Source organism: Sinohyriopsis cumingii, chromosome 9 (assembly GCF_028554795.1).
Source record: "Sinohyriopsis cumingii isolate HCF-2022 chromosome 9, ASM2855479v2, whole genome shotgun sequence".
NCBI lineage: Eukaryota > Metazoa > Mollusca > Bivalvia > Unionida > Unionidae > Sinohyriopsis > Sinohyriopsis cumingii.
In genome coordinates, this window is record NC_142969.1 from 26,408,275 (window position 1) to 26,430,821 (window position 22,547).

Below are 22,547 nucleotides of genomic sequence, written 5' to 3' on the forward strand. Positions count from 1 at the left end.
TTAAGGCAGGTATTATGATTGTATATTTACACAGTTTCTAACAATCTCAATGTCCCTTCAACATGAAAACAAATAGGCCAAGTGCAGAGGAAACTAGAGATAAACATAATTGGAATCATAATAAAAAAATTCAAAAAATTTGAGTAAAATGTTTCTTCAATAATACCCAACCATAATATTTTATGAGAAATCCATTGTCTCACACTTCTAGCACTCCCAAGCTAAAACAGATGTTCACAATGATTTTAAGCTTGTTTTTTGCAATGAAAGTGCCAAAAAACTCGCTTGCTTGCAGAGGCACAAGTCAGATTAGAGTGGTTTCCCCTTGATAGAGGAAATGCAAACAAATTAATTGAATAGTCTGTGTATGAATACTGTTCTGTACTGAGAACCCCTTTCACCTTTCACTAAGGGTGCATAGTTTATCCAGCTTGAATAAGTTGGGAAAATGTTCTTTATCGTTATGGAGCATTTCCCACAGATGATAGATATTTTTTACTAACATCAGCCATGTCCATCTTTCACTTTCTTGAATCTGTATTTTGCTGACTACTATGTCCAATTTCTTATTTGTTCCACAATGATGTATTCGTGTTTTAAGTCCATCACTGAAATAGTATGCTTGTTCACTAACTTTTTAGTTCTTTTAGATTCTTATTTATTCGATTTATCTTAACCCTTAGATTGTTTTGTAGCACAAGATTCCTGAGCATGAACTTCTTTCATTTGTTTGAAAGAAAGAAATGAAAATTGCACTCAACTTTTAAATTGTTAAATTAATTTAAATTATTTTAATTAGGCCTTGTATTCTGGCTATTCTACATTTAATTTGAAAACTACACTGAATAGGTGGTTGACTAACATGCTGTTTCATGTAAATTGGACTCACATTCAACATCATTTTCAGGTTCAAAAACGTTCACTAGTATTTCCAGTAACACTTTCCCCACTCCAGTTATCTGATATACTTCAAAACTTTAAAAATCATTACCATCATTGCTATCATCAGTCATTACTTGCCAAATGAAATCATCATATGAAGATTAACCATGTTGGCAGTTGGCCATTTGAGGTTTTCTAGGAAGCCGGATTTTAAACAAGCAGCTGCAAAACTTGCTTTATGAATTCAAGGTTTAAAAAAAAGCACCCAGATGTGTAAACAGTTGCCTACTTGACAAAGATGTATGTTATGAAAAGTGCTACAAGACATCTACTGGTGGTGCAATTTATGTTGCGACAAGTAATTTATTTAAATAAAAATTGTAAATTTTACAATGTTCATTTTTTTATATGTGCAATTTTTGAACTAATTTGCTTTAGTTCTCATTCATCACCACTGCTCTTCAAATGTGCAAACTGATTCAAATTTTGTGCAATTTGCTCACTCACGTGCCCTGGCATGATATATGTTTAGTAGCATTCATATAAAACTGAGTCAAGATATGTTAAGCAGCCCTGGTTACAAGAAACTGCCATCATGAACATCCAAAATTGACTGTAAAAAGAGCTGTAAATATGAAATGAACCAAAGAGATGAAACCCTTACCAGGCACGTTTATGTGTAATGGACGTCACTTAACAAATGGCACTGAATTATGTTAAAGGGTTGCTCAGTTATTCTGGTTGCAAAAAATATGAAGCAATGGAGAACTCAACTGATAGTGGGCAGATAGTCAAAATAATATAAATTTTGAATGCCTAGTGTAAAAATCTGTCTTGTATGCGAATGTTTTACACAACTCCTTACTTTAAATTGGACTTTTGGTCTAAAGATACATGTTACATTAAATCTTGAGGTACTAAAGATAATACTGAAATAAAACAAATTCATGCTTATTACCATCCTGCAAGGAAGTAGCTGATCATGACCCCAGTAGCTTCAAGTTGACCATGGACCTGTAACCTTCCACTGCTGCAACCCATCAAGATGGCCACAGCTCTGGCCCTGAGATGTTGTAGCTCATCTTTGTTGAGGTACTGACTTCCACTGCCATGCCCACAGTAGCTGTAATGTAAATGAATGTGGAGACTAAAATGTAGACAAGTGTCGTAAGAGGTCTTGTCAGATTACCTTTAAAAACATCTTCAGTGAGAGGGACTACTACTCAGGAATCATGCTAGACTCAGAATCTTGAGTGATGTGTCTTCTCCCTCTTTCATTAATAGCATATCTTCCAGTCAGTCCTGGGGAGTAAGAAGTGTTTTGTTTTGTGGTCCAAACGGGGGTGAGAAGATAGAGAAGCTCAGTGCACAGTTTACTACAAGTAAGTTAACTACTTGTATAAGCCTAAAGAAAATGGAAACTCAAATCAAGAAAATAGTGTTTTTATGAAGCATTTAATACACTTCCAAACTGTAAATAGCTTCTACAATTAGCAAATCACATATAATCAATACAGTTGTCTCCCCATAAATTTGTTGCTATCATCAAGGTAAATGAACAGTAGCATAAAATATTTTCATGTAGTCAACATAAAAGTTTTATTTATTTCCTAGAATTACAATGTGATTTAATGCCAAAAGTCAGTCTTTGAATTTAAATAGTCCACTATTTAAATTATATTTATTCCAAATGCCAAAAACATAAGAGTTTTAAGTTCATCTGTGGCAGCCATGAAGACTCAAGAAATAGTTCATTGATTGAGGTCTTTATGCCTTAATATGCAATTCTGACCCCAAAAATATCACCATTTCATTTATAATGTAATACATTCCATTTGCAAACCAGATTTTTTTGTTGGAGAAATATTTTAAATATAAATGAAATAATGCAACACTTTTATTTATGTGTTTCTAAAATGGGTTAAACTGGAGGATGAAACTAACCCCCGTTTTTACTTGTATAGACAGGTAAGAGAAATTCATAAGGCTGCACCCATTTTAAGTAAGGTTTATTGATCAAAGTTTTTTCTTATACTGTGCAACTTTAAGAGCAACTCAAGGGTAAGATACAATTTTCATTTATGATATTTTACTCAACATGTCCTGGAATAATAACAATCAAACAACAATAACGTTTATTAAAGCTACAACAGTAAAAAAAATAATACGCTGTAATAGGAACTGTACATCATCCCCATCTCACCCACTGGTATCCAAGTACGTGAAATCTTCCATTCACTGTCGACACATGTCTAAATTTCTTACCATCCTTCTTGGGAAAACCCAGCTATTTGAATCAGAATCACTAACCTCTGATATTTGCAGCCAGACTAACAAAAGAAACATAACCTTGTACCAGATTCTGTCAGATCTCCAAAGATCTCAAATCTAAATAGATCGTTACATACCCAAGAAAAGGTAAGAACAGGCGTCGTTTGAGTGATAGTGCTTGGAATTTGGTGACAGGATGTTTATGTAACATTAACTTTTAAATGATATCAGGAAACATTAAAGTGTAACAGCACTATTGCATTGTGTATCAGTTGATCCTAAAGCAGTGCAAACCAAAATGATAGCATATCAGATCTTCCAAGGTAAAAGGCTCTTGGAAGTACACTGACACACATGTGCAAACATATAATCACAAGGAACTGTAGTAAGTGGCATCTTTCTGACTGACCCAACACTTCAAACGAATTTAGTTGTTCTACTTCATGTACTTTAACTACGCAAATTTACCTAAACCATTGCTTAAAGAACTCGACACAAAACAACCCTAGCAATTAGCAGTCAATCAGGTAATCTGAGAAATGATGGCTGTTTACATCAGATAACCCTTACCTTGAATTACTTGTATAAACTGTGGTGGTTCTAGTTTTCCAAAACCATTAAAATGACTGTTTACTGTTTATAATGGCTACAGGTTACATGCATATATCATGGCATCATGGTCACTATTCACTTCTTCCAAGGATTACTAAAATTTTGTTCTTATAAACATGAGCATGTCAGGAGGCTTGCAAAATAAATTTGTCAGTAACTGGTATTTTGCTGCAAGTAAATTCTTATTAAAAACAAGATATACTTGTCATACTTTATGATAACATCTAAACACTCCTATCTAAAATTAGAAAACAAAAAATACTGTTGTCTATTATCAGCATTTCATGGCAACCTCAAAAATGGGTAGCTATTCCTTAAAAAAACCCACCATATAATTAAAAAATTCTTAACCAAAACAGTATTTGGTTAGGGGAATGAAAAAGCTTGTAATTTCATTCATTTCCATGACTGTACACACTTAACAGCAATAGAAGCTACTCAATTAGTAGAAAAGTTCCTTTTAAAGTATGTTTCTAAATTTTTAGGTCTATCAACAAGGATTTAATAGCTAAAAGCCCATGCAAGATTCATTATTTTGATTGGAATGGCAATAGGGAAATGGAATGGAGGCTGGATATACATAGGAAAGTCAAGTAAACTTTGCTTGACTGGCATGCTGAAGTGAAATTGGTAGACCAAAGTAACCATTTCACTGACTTTGCCTGGTAGCATGACCCCTGCTGCTGCATACCTTTTATGTGGTGAAATCTACATGCAACTGTTATCTTTTAGTGACTGAAATCTACATGCAACTGTTATCTTTTAGTGACTGAAATGAACTAAAAACCAAAGAGACAGAGTAAAGGACAACAATTTCAAGTTTACCCTATTATAATTTTTCTCTTTCCTTCTCTCCCTCTCTCTCCAATTATTTATTACAATTAAAAGACAATCATCTGATACCCAGGGCTAACAAACTTGGCTTCTGTACATTTATCACTACTCACTGTGGTCCTATAAATGATACACTGTATGACTTGTGAATAATTCATAAAGCAATTCAAGCGATTTGCATGGGTGAAAGCTGGGGAAAAAACCATTACTGAAAAATAGTGGGGTGTGTGTGTGTCAAAAAGGCTGCCTAGCTTTGTGGGTTCTGGACAAAGCCTGAGGGTGAGTGGGTAGCTGAGTTTGTTAAGACCCCCATAAGCTAAAAAATGGAGTTGTTGTTGTTGTTTTAAGGTTTAACACCATTTTTCAGCACAAATGAGGCTATCCATGGCGGCCAGTATAATTGGTGGAGGAAGAACCCTGGAAAATCCCGGGAAGAACCACCGACACATGAGAAGCTACTGGCAGGCTTTCTCATGTACCCACGTTAGCCGAGCATGAGACTCGAACTCACACAGACAGCGTTGAGATGGCAGTGATCTGTAACGGTGAGTGCTTTAGACCACTCAGGCCCCCCCCCCACCATGGAGTAGTTTGGACACTATTTTTGCATGAAAATGGTAACAGAACAATCCAAAATTCTGATTCTTGAATATGATGCATACATCCATTGAATCATGAATACATAAATTTCTCATTACAAATTTTGAGAGAAAGAAAGCATACTTCATCTTAACACAATTTTTCCATTATTAATTTGTAAATGTGAAAATTCAGAAGCTGAACATAAAATTCAAATGGAAATGTTTAAATCAGGATTTACTTCAATAATAATAATAATAATAATAATAATATTAATATTAAATACATAACCCTCGAGTCTGTTTCAGATAAAAAAAATAATCACATGTGCTTATTCTGAAAGGCTTATTATTAATCAATTTCATTTTTTTTCACTTAATCAACAAATAGTAATTTTCCAGTCTGTTAGCATGAACTGCTTTTGAATATAAAGACGCTGAAAGGCAATGCCTTTTCCTCCATACAGGACCAGTGGGAGAATTAAACAAATGACTTTTCCTCCATACAGGATCAGTGGGAGAATTAAACAGTTACGTTTTGAAGTTTCAAGTCAAGAAAAAAGAGTGTGCTGTTCTTTTAGCCACTAATACATTTGAACATAACATTCAAATGGATATATCTGATACATTATAACTCATCATTTACTTCAATAATAATAATAATAATAATAATAACAATAATAATAATGAAAATAATAATAATAATGACAATAATAATAATAATAATGACAATAATAATAATAATAATAATAATATATAATCCTTGAGCCTCTTTCAGATAACAAACAATCACAAGTGCCTATTTTGAAAGGCTGATATTAATCAATTTCATTTTCATTTACTTAGTCAACAGATAATAATTTCAAGTAAAAAAAAAATGGTATGCTGTTCTTTAGTCCATTTATACATTTGTAAAGAAAAAAATAAATGCAGTTATTTCTGCAAATTTAGCAGGGGCAAAATTCCAATGTTTAAGACTGACAACTACCAGGCCAAGAAAAGCAACAATTTAAAAATAAAAAAAAAATTCCTATGAAGTGGGGGGAGAGGGCAGAATAGAGAAAACTATGGTATAATGATGTACATGAAAGTACAGAATCGGCCAAGGTGTCTCGCTCAAATAATTCAGCGTCCTCTATCCAATATCATTCTTATGAGGCAAATGTAAGAATCAAATAGCAGTGGAACATAACACTGAGTTATTCTGGTTTCCATAGAGGATAATGAATTACGGAGTGAAGTATAAACTTCGTGATTAAGCAGAACACAAGTGAGAAACCTCGAGTGAATTGAATACCACATGAAAATTTCAATATACTTGCTTAACAGTAAATCATAAGTTAACATTTAGCATCCAAAAGCACTGAATTTTTTTCTACCTAATGCTTTCTAACCACTTTAACCCCTTACACCATAAAAAAACTCAATGGATTTGCATGATTTGGAAGATCAACCTGTGGGAACATTCTGAAGGTGGACTTTCCATCCTATGACAGGAAACTTTCATCCATGGATTTGATAAAAGAATTCTAAAAATTCAAACTCCTGTTCCTGCTTTATTGTGCTAGAACAAGATCTGAGAAAATATTAGCCCATCAATACAATGATTGGGTACAACTCATCTTTTTCTAATGGGAACGTTTTCTTATCTCAAGGCACAAGAACATTTTACTGCAAAAAATCTGATTGGCTTATCAAATTTCTGTATTTTGATAATTTATGCAAACTAAGGATTTTCTGGCCAGTATATCAAGAGATTATCAATATAGAGATGCTGAGTTTATCCGCTCTGGATATTAGTGGATGATAAGAGACAAAAATCCTATTGATATACATCATTAGGTCTTGTGCTGTTATAGCTTCTGTGAACTCTTGCTGTGTTGGTGGTCTTCCTACTACTCCCTTCCAGCCAGGCTCTCTGTAATAAAGGTAACATTGATTTTAGAATGCAATTAAATGGTACTGTAGGAATGCTTGTTTTAGGAACTATTTGTTTTACAGGACTCTATGTACAACCTTTCACCAGCATGACTTCAGGCTTCATAATGATGGAAATATAACAGGGAAGTACCTAAGTATGACCCCACACAATTTAATAATTATATAACTCGTAAATGCCAAGATGCAAAGAAAGAATAATACTTATTTACCAATCAGAGTCTCTTGTTAAATTTGACAATTAATAATGATCATAATTCTCATACAGCAGCCTAAAAGTTAATAATGTATGGTAATTTAAAAATGAACAACATGTAGGCGTAAGATTTACATTGCAGCTTCATTAGAGTCAAAGAATTGTCAATATAGGTTTCTGGGTAAATATGGAGTGAGAAAGAAAAACACAATTCTGTTTGTAAGAGTTATCATCTTTACTTGTTGAACGCATGTAACATGGTTTAAAAGTCTTGGATAACTTGCAGATCAGCTTATTGTCTCCTGACAACAGCATTATAAAGAATCCCAAATATCCACATCTACATGCTAAGCAAAAACTAGAATTACTTTTATGTCTCTACATGGCAATACTGTCTCTTGTAAACAAAGACAAGGGAGGGAAGGCATGACCCAAGGTTGAAACACAAAATTCATCACATATATAATGAGACTTTCCTGGAATGGTTGTATGTACAAAGTTTGGTTTTAAAAAAATATATGTCCCTGTAATTAACATTTGTGTTCATTTGACCTTTGACACTCTCCCTGGAACCCCTAAAAGAGAAAGCAACAATCATACTCCTCTGGAAGATCAATTGTCAAATGGGCAAAGTAAATACCAAATTTCATGAATTTCCACCTGGATATTTAGGAGGTAAATTTGGTAATAGACACTGCTCACCCTAACAAGATCCCAGTAAAACAGAAAATATTTTTTGCTAAGCCAGACCAATTTTTAAAGAAACATCAAGTATGGCTATTGTTGACTTGGAACACGTGTGTGTGTGCGTGTGTGTGTGACTTTTAACATAGCTTTAACAATTTCCATCATACTGCTACGATGTCTGCAGTGTGGCAGTACAAAGTGGTCTAGCACTTGGGCATCATGCCACAGACATGTAGCATCATGTCCCACCCAGTCACATTTGGCTGACACCAGACCAACCAGTCCTAACACCAACCTCTTAATGCTGAGGGCCGAGTGAGGCAGCTGCTAGTACCATTTTTATAAGTCTTTGGTAAGACTTGGCTGATGTTTGAACCTGTGACCTCAGATACACGTGAAAAGTTCTGAAGTGTGATCTGATGAAGCAAAGGCAACATTATATTCAACTGTGAAGTTCTTAATGTACACTTTGACCGTAATGAATTCTTAATGTACACTTTGACCGTAATGAATTCTTAATGTACACTTTGACCTTAATGAATTCTTAATGTACACTTTGACCGTAATGAATTCTTAATGTACACTTTGACCGTAATGAATTCTTAATGTACACTTTGACCGTAATGAATTCTTAATGTACACTTTGACCTTAATGAATTCTTAATGTACACTTTGACCGTAATGAATTCTTAATGTACACTTTGACCTTAATGACTACCAGTTCAGTTTTAGAAACAGCAGTTATAAACCCAATGACTAGCTTGCTGGATCTTTTAATCTGAAGTATTTTTTTAAAATATTTTTTTAAAATTTTCATGCAGTGCCAGCAATTTCTTGATGAGTAATAGTTACACAACATGATATCCAATAAATGTTAATTACTGACTTTCCTGCTTTTTTCCCCCAAGGATGCCCCAAAAATCTGAATACTTTTGAGCTTGAATGTTTTAAGTGGTTGGATGACATTAGCAGATGATGCTATAACGTAAATGTAACTAGAACAGATTAAAGAATCTGAGCCACTCCTTTAAAGTTTGTCTGATTCCCTGACCAAATGAAATGAACCTAATATGAAAACCAGGATCGAGACCAAACACGGTCAAAGCCAATATCCAGATTTGACAGCAATTAACATATTTTCTAATATTAATCCGTAAGTACATAATTTAATATCCCCACACAAAAGCATTGGATTAACAGGGTCAGACCCATACTTACTTCTCAAACCAGCCCTCAAATGTTATCTGTGTGTTTGGCAGATTATTATCTGGATTGAGCACATAGTATGTGCTCTGCGAGTTCACTCCCTTGATAAATACAGAACTCTCTTGAGTCTGGAGGAATGAAAGCTGAGTATGCAAGTGGTACATAGATGGCAGTCTTGATACAGATTTGTTTTGTAATATAGCCATGCTTTCCCACGGCAAATGCTGAACATTCTGTAAAGAAAAGGTGAAATTTGTGAAAACATTTAAAAGAAAGAAAGAATTATAACAGCACATTATAGTTTTTGGTCAGTACTACAGATTTTGCCTGCTGCTATATTTGACATCACTACATCTCTCATGCATACATGTTACAAGTAATTAATCAATTACATCAAGCATATTATGTAAAAGTTGAGAAACAAAAATTTATAATTGAGCTTGCTTTGATTGAGACAATCAGCACCTAGACTATGAATCACAATGTATTTAGAAAAAGATATGAATTTGTTTATGATCCTGTTATGTCATTTCATTTCATTCATGAAAACTGGTACAGTAGTGAACTGACACTTTATGTATCTTCTCCACAATTTTACTCCATGTTTTACCCACACTGTTGTAATTTAATGATCACATAATTTAGAATGTACATACAGGTTTTAAAAAGAACATTAAATATTAGGCTGTGATGTATACATCTCTATACGAGATTACACCAACATTAACATCCATGCATTTATTAACAATCAGGTGTAATCCCTACAACAGTAATTAGGTTGATTAGGTAAACACTTTTAGTGTAAATGCAGAGATGAGGATTAAAGATGTAAATATCCTTTTACATGCCTTTTATCAATTTACGACAACATCCGAAAGTCAATACATTAGTAGTTTTTCACTACATGAAAGTGAATAAAACTGTATTCAATAAATTTCCACTGGTCCTGATCTTTCATAAAAACAAATTTCTTGACTTTAAAGCAAAGAAATGAGCAATACTATGCCATCACATTTGATTTTTGAGGGTGGAGGGTAGGGATTTATTATCAGTTTGGTTTCAGTTTGAGGGTAGAGATTTATTATCAGCTTGGTTTCAGTTTGAGGGTGGAGGGTGGGGATTTATTACCAGCTTGGTTTCAGTCTTCTCTTACCAACAAAAGCCACAAAACTTGCAACCCTGTGAATAATGATGAATGTATAGTATTGCACTCACTTACGCAAACATTTTCATGAACATAGTTTTCTCACTCTATTTTGGTGGCAATTTTATGAGTGCTAAAAACTGTTTGATTTAAAGTTAATTTTTCTATACAAAATATAATATAACACCCAATTAGCAAACACAAGCAAGTAAAAAGAAAATTCCTACTAATTACTGATACCCTGCTCACCTTATCCAATATGAGGACAGTATGTCCCTCAGGGTTTGGAATCAAGGGATTCGTCTTCAACTGCAACTTTAGGTAGGACATGATGTCTTGAACCTCCTGTGCTTTTCTCTCAAGGGACAGGATCTCAGATACAGCTTGCTTCATTTGAGGTTCTCCAAGTACTGAGACTGACAGCAAAAGCACCTACGTTTCAGAAAACGGAAGGTAATAATAATAATAATACTAATAATACTGTATGTAACAGATCATAGCTCACCAGTTACAATGACAGTAAGCATCCTGGCTTAAGGTATTTGAAGTCTCCACAAATGATGCTAACATATCATCAAATATTACTGCCATTACTACAAACTAGATAGGGGCCCTGAGTGGCCGAGTGGTCTAAAGCGCTCTCCGTTACAGATCACTGCCATCTCACTTCTGTCTGCATGGGTTCAAGTCTTGGATTCAGCCAATATGGGTATGTGAGAATGCTTGCCAGTAGCTTTTCGTGGGTTGGTGGTTCTTTCCGGGGTTTTCCCTGGGTTCTTCCTCCACCGTTAATACTGGCCACCATGTATAGCCTATCATGTAATGAAAAATGGCGTTAAACCCTACAAAAACAACAACAAACTAGATAAAACATTTTATGTCAGAAGGCATCAAAATAACCCTGACTTGGCACCAATCCCACTAATCAAGGAGTAACCACCCTTATTTTGACTGCCATCTTGGTAAGCCAACATATTTTAGAACTATTATTGCAAAACAGCCAGATGTGATTAGCATCTTTATTTGCATAGTTAGATTCCAAGGCAGCCGAAGGACTTCTATTATAATATGATTTGATAATGTATTTGGAAGAAGAAGAAAAAAAACCCAATGAATTCTGTCAGACTTAAGGAATATATTTCACTGGGTTAAGGGCCCTTTTTATGCCCCCAAGAAACCCTAAAATTATCCCTTCATCCCTTCTATTGCTAACTAGGTGGATCACTATCCTGTCATGACCATTTATTGCCAATTTCAACATAGGGAGATGTCTTACCTCTGCAACTGAAGGACTGATGTTTTTCTTGGAGATAGTCCTGACTTTGTCACAAATCTGCTGTAATAAATCTAGTAAAGAATTTGAGCTGCTTATCTTGGGCCTGCTTAAGAAGACAGCCTTCCAGTGACCAAGCCATACTGTTTCCATAGTTTCTACCACACCCTGGAAGACATGTCAGTATTAAACGAGTGGAATTCATAATGAGATTAATAATTATGAAAAAAATATTTCTTGATGGTTAATTGGTAAAGAAATAAACATGTTGCCTGGGAAAGTACTAAGCCATCATTTCAATAAGCATTTCTAATTTTCTTTTCCCAAATTGATTTTTTTTAAAATAAGGCTCTTACTGCTGTCTGCAACCATTCCCTGAACATTCAACAGGCACCAAAGAACAAAACAAAGAAATAATATAATGAATTCTTCTGAAAAGTATTTTGCTTAATCTGACTTCATTTTGAGAATCTATTTATCTGTCTGAACAACATTCTAATTATTTTACTATTACATAGGCTAGACACTAGATCAACAAGTTCCTGTTGTCCAAAGCTTTATTGTTTTGCCACAAGTCAGACCTGTCGTACATCTTAGTTTCCAACCACTCTGCACCATAGGCGATAAATAAGTGACTTGCTATCTGGCAATTTACTGTCCAGTTTTGGACACTATTTTACACTGACCAACTCTGAGGTCATGTTAGTATGTTAAGAGCAACAAAATAGTTCCAAACATGTGGCCCCATTGTTAATTTTCATGACTTACTGATATCAATCTAATATATCTCTTGGAAGTAATTTAAACTAAGCACAATTCTTTTCAAAAAAGTGAATAAATGCGTGTTTTTGTGAAGCATAAAACTGTCAATGCTTATTGGAGCAATTCTATTGTACAATCTAATTTCTGAGGTAAGTAAATCTTGCTTGTAGTTCACAATCCCATAAAGTGATCATTTATGAGAAAACACTCGATCTTGTGAAGTTTGAGTTTCCATCAACAGCTGTTTAACCCTTTACCTCATACAAGCGTCTTTGGACGCCTCTACTCCATTCGCATGGAAGCGCCTTTTGACGCCTCTGCAAGATTCGCATAGAAGCGCCTTTTGACGCCTGCTGTAAACAGCAGCCATTTTGAGATAGTTTTCGTATCGCCACCTTCGGGGAAAACCCCCCTATTACATACTACATTCATTTCTGCGAATGACAATTACGTCAGATCACGTGGTCGCTATTCATGCACTGGTCGATATCTGCTATTTAAAGTAACTGGGTCGTAATCTCCACTCTCCAAAATGGCAGCCGCGGATTTCATTCAGTACGTACGAAGTTTTCACGATTAGAATAACAACCACGAAAGATTCAATAAATTAGGTAAAGGCTCTGATATTAATGTAGGCAGCAATTAGTTTTTATAAATTATCAAATTCAGATGACTTAGTGATATAGACGCACACGAAAACCTTGTAAATTTCGAGTATCAGAAATGGCAACTACGGTTGGTCACGCGGCCTCACTGACATGACGGTGAACGAGTTCTCTCAAGATTTCGAAGCACATAAAAAAATTCTTCTGTGGAAAATAATTACACAGCTATAACAATCAGACATTACTCTTAAATTTTTCCACATATAATATATGTGTACCAAAAATGTAAAATGGTTAAAATTGTTGTTAATAACATACACTAAATTGCTTAACAGTTCACAGGCAGGATTTCATTCAGTACTTACGAAGTTTTCAAGAGTAGAATCTCAGCTACGAAAGATTCAACAACTTTGGTAAAGGCTATGATATTTATGTAAGCAGCAATTAGTTTTTATTGATTATCAAATTCAGATGACTCAGTGATGTAGACGCAGACGAAAAACGTGTAAATTTCCAGTATGGGAAATGGCAGCTACGGTCGGTCACGCGGCCTCACTGACATGACGGTGAATGAGTTCTCTCTCGATTTTAAAGCACATTAAATATTCTTTTGTGAAAAATAATTACACAGCTATAACAATCTGACTTTACTCTTCAATTTTTCCATATATAATAGATGTCTACCTTAAACGTAAAATGGTTAAAACTGCTGTTAAACGTAACACCACTACATTGCTTAACAATTCACAGGCATGCCTATGTGGATGCGGTCTGCTAGGTAACAGGTGTTCTATTTATAGCGTGCTGCACTTTGTCACTATGCTCTATGAGGTAAAGGGTTAACCAAAATTTCAATAAAGTATAGCAATTATTCTTAAAAGTCTTCAGTGTGTTGTTTTTATTTTAATCTACAATCAATAACAAATATCCTGTGGTCCAAAGCTCTGCAGTGTTTCTACCATTCAGCCCGGTCCAAGATTTAAGAGCATTCAAAGTGTAATTACAGTAACTATTCTTTTATGTTATCAGCTTTCAACTTTATCTATAAGCACTTGCCTATTGCCCATTCGCTGTGCAGTTTTGCCAATTTTCAGCCCTATTCAAATTCTTAGGTTGTCAAAAAATAGAAGTTGATTATAGCGTTTTTCTTACATGTGCTTTGTTTTACGTCATCTGTACATGCATTATGATTTTCTATTTTTACAAACTCTGCAGCATTGCCACTCTTCAGCTCTTCCAAAATGCAAAAGCATCCAAAAATGAGATATATACGGCAATTTTTCTTAAATATCCTTGACGTTATACTACGTATTTAAACACCTACATACATCATGTTGTCCACAGCTCTGCAATCTTGTACTCATTCTTGTCAAGCACAGTGGATGTCTCCAAATTTGTGGGTAATTACTGAGGTTACTTGTATAAATCTTTGACCGTATGTTGTATATGCACATACTTGTATACATCCTGTCATACAATGTTTATTAGTGCTGCCACCATTCAGCTCTGACCATGACCTCAGAACGTCCAAAAATGTGAGACTATTATGATATTTTTTCTTACCCGTCTTCAGTTTTACATTGTGCTGACACACACACTTACATGTATCTTATTGTCCAAAGTTCTGCGATGTTGCCACCATTCAGCTTTGTCCAAGATCTTCACACTCTCTTGACTGGAGGATATAATGGCACTAAATTCTGACAGGATGGTTCGGCCCTGTAAAAACGTTTGCATCTGTGATTTGATTTCTTCATAAAAATATTTGCTGATTAGGGTCCAGAAAGTAACATATTTAGTGTATGATATAGATTTACTTAGGTCCTCAGGAACTTATAAAGTGGGCCCTAATTGCAACGTGAATTGCCTAATCCAAAATAAATTATTTCAAAATCTTATGAATTCATGTTAGAAATTATTTCTGAATTTTTTCCCCATGATAACCTTTTCCAGACATGATTAGCCAAGTTCTCATTCCCATTCAGCACAGAAATATCCCTGTATTAATATTTTCTGGAGATCCTACTAATTCAAGTCATTTATAAATCCATACATAATTAATTGCAACATTTGAAGAAAACAAAACAAGAATCTTCACAGGACGCATAAATGACCTAATTAAATGTCTAGAATTCCGCTAATTTGTACAACATCTGTATAATTTAATGATAATTAAAACTCATAGATTTACACAAGACATAATGTACCAGAATTCACTTAGCAACTTACCACTGGGGTTGTACACCCAGGGAGCCGAAATATGTCTGGAGCTTGGTTGCAAACACATCTGGTGACCAAAAGCTGAGAACAAAATGTGCCTGGGTCGACAAGAGACACCTGACATACCACCCAATCTTAAAAAAGAAAATAGAACACATGGGTACCTTTACATATTGTCATAAACTATCTGTAAATCGACAATATATTGACATTTTTTTCTTCATGTTTGCCTTTCATTACCACCACAACCTGGTTTACTCCGTATCCAAGTCACAATCCCCCTAAATCTCCCAACACACTCACCATTCTCCCAAAGTCAAGTAAAATTTCTGAAACTCTTATGTACATTGGGTTTTGATTCATATTTAAAAGTTGCAAAACGTTGTAACTGGGATACAAAGTTTGTTGGTCAGCCTCCCCCCCCCCAAACACAATGCTAGGTCTGAAAATAATTGGATAATTATAAGTGCATAAAGTAAATTGTCAGTAAATTATGTGTCTCTGAGAATAATTAACCAATCACATTAAAGTTAGGAAATAAACTCTGCCATATTTGCAAGGCTACTCCTTCTGTAGCTTGCGAGCCATTTTATAAAAAAGGTTACTTTTGGGAGGGGGATCACATAGCTGTGAGTAAAAATCACATACATAAAAGTATGAATGACCAAGGCCAAAATTAAAATTAAGTTTGTTTCCCCTTACCCGACCGACCCTCTTAAAATCCGCCGACTGAAAAAAATTTTTTGAAAAATTTGCGATAGTATTTTTTTTTTCTTTTTTCGTTTTGTTCAAAAGTTCGTTTTTTCGTTTCGTTTCGTTGTGCGATCCGTATTTTCATGCAGTCAACAAAATCGATGTCACTAGCGCGCGAAAAACGTTTGTTGCAAGGTGTTTAAATTAGATAGGAAAAGCATCATGACCGGCATGGCCGGCAAAAGAAAATACGAAGAAGATTTCATTATATGTGTAAGCGTAATCGCGAAATGCGGGAAATCAAACAAAAAAATTTGTAACAACAGAATACTAGAATACTCAACGGAGTGTACATGGGATGATGTATATCACGACATTACCAATGATACAGACTTTCGCCCTCATAAAGCAGATGTACTGAACGTCAGTTTATCAGACAAACTGGATGGAACGATGACTTTTCATCCAGACCTTCATGAAGGTCTGCATGTGGTGAAAGAGTTTAATCAGCGACTGAAATATGTTACATTTACGGTGACCCGTGATGAAAGTGTTGGGTTGGATGATGTTTCCTCAACTACTACTAGTACAGAAAATCAACAAGCACCACCTGCACGGACTGCCTTTTCTGTTTTAATGTCTACTTCCGTGGCAACAAAGCTACCACAACTTAAGGACACAAATGCTGAGCGTTTCACTGGTATAAACAATTTTTTTTATATGAAATAATGTTATTTTCAAACATCTGTCTGACAGTTATTAGAAATGAATTCATGCACCCTCTGACAACTGCAATCTTTCTAGAATTTTTACTGCCTTCCTAATAATATATTTAAAGTCTGTTTGTCAAGTACAAATGTTTAAGCTTTGACCGACAATAAACACAGAGCATACACAATATAGCAAAAACTATACATATATAACATACAAAACAAAAGCAGACAATAAAAACATTAAAGACATACATAAACATGATTAAAACATTATTTTGATACCTGCAGTGCATAATGAATATGGCAGTGTTAAAGTCTATTAATTATGAAATCCGTTTGTTGATATTAGATTCAAGGTTTTGAATTTTATCTGCCATGGGGCACGATTGCAAGACAGCCAACAGTAACTGGTGTCACATTGAAGACTGCTGTCTGTTTTTTGTGTGCCATGTACACTTATTCCACATCTCATATCTCATTTAATATTATCTATCAGTAAAGCTGGCCATTCCATCTCAGTGAAAGGTTTTTTTTATTCCATTTTTTCAGCTAAAGATGAGTTGTTTAACGGCATAGTCAAAGATATGATAGAATGTGGAGACAAATTTCCTGGAAGCATGTCCCACCAGAGTATATCTGAACAAGTCCTGGTGCTAGTAAATGCTTTGTGGTACATAAGTGGCAACATGTCCACAATAGAAGAGAGAGCGGCCCACCTGACAAGAATCAAGCACATCCCGGAGAGGTGTTTATCTTTGATAATATTAAATTGAAGTAAAAGATTAATCTTTATTCAATGTATATTTATTACAAACATTCCTGCAACACATAATTCTAGAGAAATTTAATATAGTAAGTGTCTTAATGTCCATAGTTTTTTTTTTTTTTTGATTTTCAATGATAAAACTGAGCAAGCAATACTATCTCACGTTAAAGGAAAATATGACATAGACTTTTTAATATTTGGTAAGCTGATTAAAATAAAGGTTCAATGTTATAAGATTTAAAAAATTGGTTGAACACTTGACTTTTTTATTTCTTTTGTGTTGCTACCCAACCCTAATATTGCGATGGAAGAGGGTGGTTTTATAGCACCATAAAATCTGGTTCAACCTTCCACGGTTTCATTTAAGCCTGTACAAAGTCAGGACCATTGCGGTTGTCAATTTCTCCATTATGTACATGTAGTAACCTCCATTTTGCTTACTTTACTTTTCCGTGACATTTGTCAGAGATTGATTATCCTTGTTCAGTAATTTTGTTGTAACTTACCTTTTTTTACAGGTTTTTAAAGTTTGATGGTGCTAATGATTATAAAAGAAAGAAGCAAAAACGTCCACAGCTTACTGCAAAAGATCTGAAGTTACAAGTCCAGTGTTTATTCAGGCTAATCTCAAGACCTTTTACACAGCATTGGACCATAAGAGGTGACATTGAAACCTTAACTGGATGTTTACAGTCTTATGCAGATTATTTAGAAAAAGCAAATGAAAAACAGATATCACGACAATTACAAATGAATCCAGTTCGTCAGATTGATTCCAATCTCTCCATTGCACATCGTCCTAGACAAGATGAAATCCTACCATGTTACAGTCGATTGGATGGTCAGGTATCTCAGATGGCAATGTTTCAACCTCTCTTCTTTGATGAAGATTTGCATTTAAATGAACCATTTAAAGGGCCAGAACAACGATTTAGATATTTTGAGAAACTTTGTCTGACCATACCAGTACATATGTTAAGGTACGACCCTGGTGGAGGGATTGGGGCGATTTCTTTTATCTGGAGAATTCCTGAAGATGGGATGTCTTCTTCGGAAATGTTTATGAGAGACAACCAAGTTTTGCACAGTTTACGCAGTAAACTGCCTGAATATCACACAAGACAAATGAGACAGGAGTTCTTCAATGCTTACGGAAATATTGCTGGAACCATTATACCTCCACACATTTTGCGGTCTATCTACACAACCTTTACAAATGATGCTTCAGCAGATCAAAATAAGGAAATAGATAACCGAGTACGTCTTTCTGTTTTGGGGATTGATCCTGATCTTGTGGTAGATTTACGTCACTTAAATAAGGGTAGACCTAATGACACTTTCGATGTATTTTTTCAGACCCTTGAAAAGGAGATTCAGGACATGGTTGCTGCAGATGAGAGGAGACACAATACAGAGCATATTTCACGTTTTTTGTCTGTTAGGGATATGATAGAGCAGGTGAAAAGTAAAGTACCAGAAGGAACCAATATTCCCAGTGAGTCATCAGTCCTACTAGCATTTGTTCCAAAAAATGCACATCAAAATGTAGCCAAGTTATACAAAGGTAGAGTACCTATTAGATTGAAAGTACAGACCAGGCAACTTCGTGCACAACACCAAGATGATCACTACTGTTCAGCTCTTTTTAAATATTGTAGAGCATATGCAACACAATTTAGAGACATTAGTAATTTTGTGTGTATGGACGACAAGTCTAAGCTGGACTTTGGAGAACCTGATCTCTTCACCTCAACAGGGGTAAGAGGGAAGAAATCCATAGTTCCGATGAATTCAGTACTTTCCTGTCTTGATCATGATGTGCAGAGCAAAGGCTCACTTACTCCTTCTGTCGTACTTGATGTAGATATTCCAGGTGATGCAACAGAAACATTCTACAGGGGACAAGTCTCGGTTACATTCAAAGATAGTATCTTCCAGGCAAGCACCCCCTTCCGTCACATAGTAGAGCTTGAAACTATTCTGAAAGCTAAAAATGAGAACAAACCAGCTTTATTTATGTACACAGATGGTGGTCCTGACCATCGGGTCACATATGGAGCAGTAAAGTTGTCATTGATTGTTTTATTCAGAAGACTCCGGTTAGAATTCTTAGTTGCCTGCAGAACTGCACCAGGTCACTCTTGGACTAATCCGGCTGAGCGGATTATGTCACTTCTCAACATTGCCTTCCAAAACACTGCACTTGCACGAGAGCTTGCCTCATCTGATGTAGAAACAATTCTGAAAACATGCGGAAGTATGAATGAAATCAGAACAAAAGCTGGAAAAAACAATCAAATTAAAACAGAATGGCTACAGTCAGTTCAACCTATGATCAAAACCCTGTCCTCAAGAACAGAGAGAGTCCAACTTAAGGAAAAGTCTTTCAAAGTATTTAAAGCAGCAGAGGATGCTGATGTTGAAATGGCTGAAGCTGAAGTGACCCTTATAGACCCTGCCATCAAAGTTGGAAAGTATCAGCAGCAGCAACTTAGCCATGCAACACAGCTGAAAAAATTTATTGGTAAGTACAGAGATCTACAGAACATTTTTATTGCTTGCGACACTCAGAAAGTGCCAGGGTTGAAGTTGCAATATCTTGTCAGTCTGTCCGTAATTTCAAGGGTGAGTGTCAGAGCATTTTATAATTCCAAACTGAAAGTGGACATGCAGCTCTCCCGATTTGTTAGACTTCTACATTATAAAAACTCAACATTGACAGATAAATCATGATTTATTTACAGATATACACAAATTTTAAAAATAGAATAACATTGCATACAAATTGTCTTTGTAAGTCGACAGGAATTATTTTGAAATATTAATTTAATGGCCCAGGGCACTACTCTTAAACATTATGCCAGGAACCCGTTCATTGTGCATTTTCTCATTTTTTCTTCATATGAAACATAACTCAAACATAATTTAGTCCTTAGTTTAAACTTATTGGCTCATTTTCAAAAGTGATGTGTTAAATGTCCCTGCATGTCAGCCCTTTCTATTAAATAAAAGATTTTCATGTCTCTTGGTATTTTATTACAGCTGATCACTGCCGTGAACGCCATTACTCCTTTCAGATCAGAAGATGTCATGATGAGGGTTGCTGTCCTACTCCAGAGAGGGAATGGGCGTGGTTACCAGACCCCATATTAGACGTAACTGGACAGCATTACAAGCCATTTGATGAACTGCTTGGTAAAGAAACTACAGATAAGGACAGGCCGTCTAGTTTAAAGCAAACTGTAGCTGCTGTGGCACAAGAACAACAGGTAAGGATGTTCATAAATCTTATTAAAATATAGAAGTTTTATAAAGTATTGATTTAACAGTTATAAATTGTGCAATAATAACAACACATGTATATAAAAAAGTTATTTAAGAAACTGCAACTTTAATAGAACCCCTTGTAACATAATAAGTTACAAAATAGAGGGCATGTCACTACACAACACTTAAAACACAAGTGATGATATTTATGTTTCTTTTTACAGGGTTGTAAAAACAGTATTCTTGTGGGACAGAATGTTAGACAAACTGTTAACTGCTGTGAGTGTCTAAAACCACGATGCATATACGCTAAGACGAAACTAACAGCAAGAGACCAGAGAGCTTTGACACATACTTTGGAGAAATACGACTATACTTGTGGTTCTGTTATCACACCTGATGGTAAGTTCTAATGATTTAATATTTTATACTTTTATCCAAGTCCTTAATACTTTATTCAAAAATATACCTATACACTCTTCACATACTGAATGCGGTTTGACTCTTACCTTGATTTAGAATCATGTCTGACACTGTCAGAGAGCCCAGATAGTTTTTAATGCTCTTTCATGTCAGATATTGCTTTTTTTAACTGTGATTTTCTCTTAGTACTAGCCATTGCACTAAAATTTTAATGTGAATATTATTTTACAAGTATTCCTGTTTCCTGGTCCATGCTCCCAATTTTTAGTGAAGTCCAAGTTGCTCATTTATCTTTTTATACTAGTTTCTCTGTGTTTATAAAGATAATTATTTACAGATTTAGTTTCAGGTTCTATATGCTATTTGTTGTGTATCATGTCTAGTCACCTTCGGACATTAAAGTTCAATTTTGGATAATTGGTGTTCTATTTAATATATTTTAGGAGACATCCTACAGGGAAAAGTGTTTGTAAGACTACAATTGTCTTGTGCTGTACACATTGAATTCCCATACTATGCCAGCAACATTGGCAGACCAGATATTTGTGCTCATTGTGGAGCCATAGGAGCAGAAAAATCCCAGGAAATGACTGGAAGATTCCGTACTGTTCTACCAGTGTGCCAGCAATGTTTAGCATCTGGAAAGGACATTCCAAAACGAAACCCAGTTAAAAACTAACCAGCAGCTCTTAGTGACATTTAAAATGATGTTTTGCATTGTTTGTTTCTTTTTTGTTAGTTAGATTTCTACATGTATTTAGTGTTCTGACATTACTTTATTGACATGTTTCTGCATATTTGAGACACTATTCAATGTCTAACTTTATATTTGTGCATTTTGACAGGTCTTGCAAATATGTTAAGTCTCATTATATATTGAACCCAATGATACTAGTCAGAAAGAATACTCAAGACTTTTAAAATACTTTTATTAATTATTTTAAAACATTTTTATACATTTGACCTAGTCAGAAAAAATACTAAGGGTTATTCCAGCAAATATCTACCTTAACCCAACACTCCTCAAAAACTCGGAAAAAAACACTTCTTGCACCTTTACATGTGTATCTTTATATTTCATTGAAATTACTCTCATTTAATATATGTTTCAAAATTTGAGTAAATCTGTTAAATTGGTACCCTGGCCAATGCCTGCAGGGAGTATTTTTATTGGAATAGCCCTTATCAAAAACTAATCTAGTCTATAAAACATTTTAAACTTGTTCACAAGTTACTGTATTTCAGTTCATGAGTTACTGTATTTCAGTATTATTATTAAAGTTGAATTTATCGTTTTTCTGTTTCCTATGTGTCAGTTTATAGTGTCATGAATTTCATGAGAAAAAAAAATTATTAGCCTACCTACCTACCCAACTTCAAATTGTTGGGTAGGGTAAGGGGAAACAAAGATATTTTTAATTGCGGCCCAAGCAAATTTTAAATATCTAAATATTTTAATTTAAGAATCTCAGGAATG

The 22,547-nt window shown here is 34.9% G+C and overlaps 2 protein-coding genes across 3 annotated transcripts in view; one reads left to right on the forward strand and one right to left on the reverse strand.

Moving 5' to 3' along the window:
- LOC149791438 (uncharacterized) overlaps positions 1-22,547 on the reverse strand; it is a 115,754-nt gene that overhangs the window by 4,836 nt on the left and 88,371 nt on the right. The window contains exons 18-24 of the mRNA XM_089971357.1: positions 15,218-15,342; positions 14,591-14,707; positions 11,625-11,789; positions 10,598-10,780; positions 9,217-9,437; positions 7,012-7,095; positions 1,841-2,005 (exon numbers count right to left, since the gene is read on the reverse strand). Coding sequence (XP_089827483.1) covers positions 1,841-2,005; positions 7,012-7,095; positions 9,217-9,437; positions 10,598-10,780; positions 11,625-11,789; positions 14,591-14,707; positions 15,218-15,342 — 1,060 coding nt within the window. The remainder of the gene's footprint in view (positions 1-1,840; positions 2,006-7,011; positions 7,096-9,216; positions 9,438-10,597; positions 10,781-11,624; positions 11,790-14,590; positions 14,708-15,217; positions 15,343-22,547) is intronic.
- On the forward strand, positions 15,878-22,365 carry LOC149791439 (uncharacterized). 2 transcript variants are annotated; one of them, XM_089969972.1, is made up of 6 exons: positions 15,878-16,601; positions 17,164-17,359; positions 17,899-19,904; positions 20,423-20,649; positions 20,872-21,049; positions 21,514-22,365. In XM_089969972.1, the coding sequence occupies exons 1-6, from the start codon at positions 16,124-16,126 to the stop codon at positions 21,747-21,749; spliced, it is 3,321 nt and encodes a 1,106-aa protein (XP_089826098.1). In that variant the 5' UTR covers positions 15,878-16,123; the 3' UTR covers positions 21,750-22,365. The 2 variants fall into 2 exon arrangements, with proteins under 2 accessions (XP_089826098.1, XP_089826099.1); XM_089969973.1 differs by having other exon boundaries at positions 16,458-17,359.

Coding starts and splice junctions, on each gene's coding strand:
- LOC149791439 (XM_089969972.1), top strand. CDS start 16,124: ATGACCGGCATGGCCGGCAAAAGAAAATACGAAGAAGATTTCATTATA. Junction 19,905..20,422: donor ACAGCTGAAAAAATTTATTG/GTAAGTACAGAG, acceptor ATTTTATTACAG/CTGATCACTGCCGTGAACGC. Junction 20,650..20,871: donor CTGTGGCACAAGAACAACAG/GTAAGGATGTTC, acceptor TTCTTTTTACAG/GGTTGTAAAAACAGTATTCT.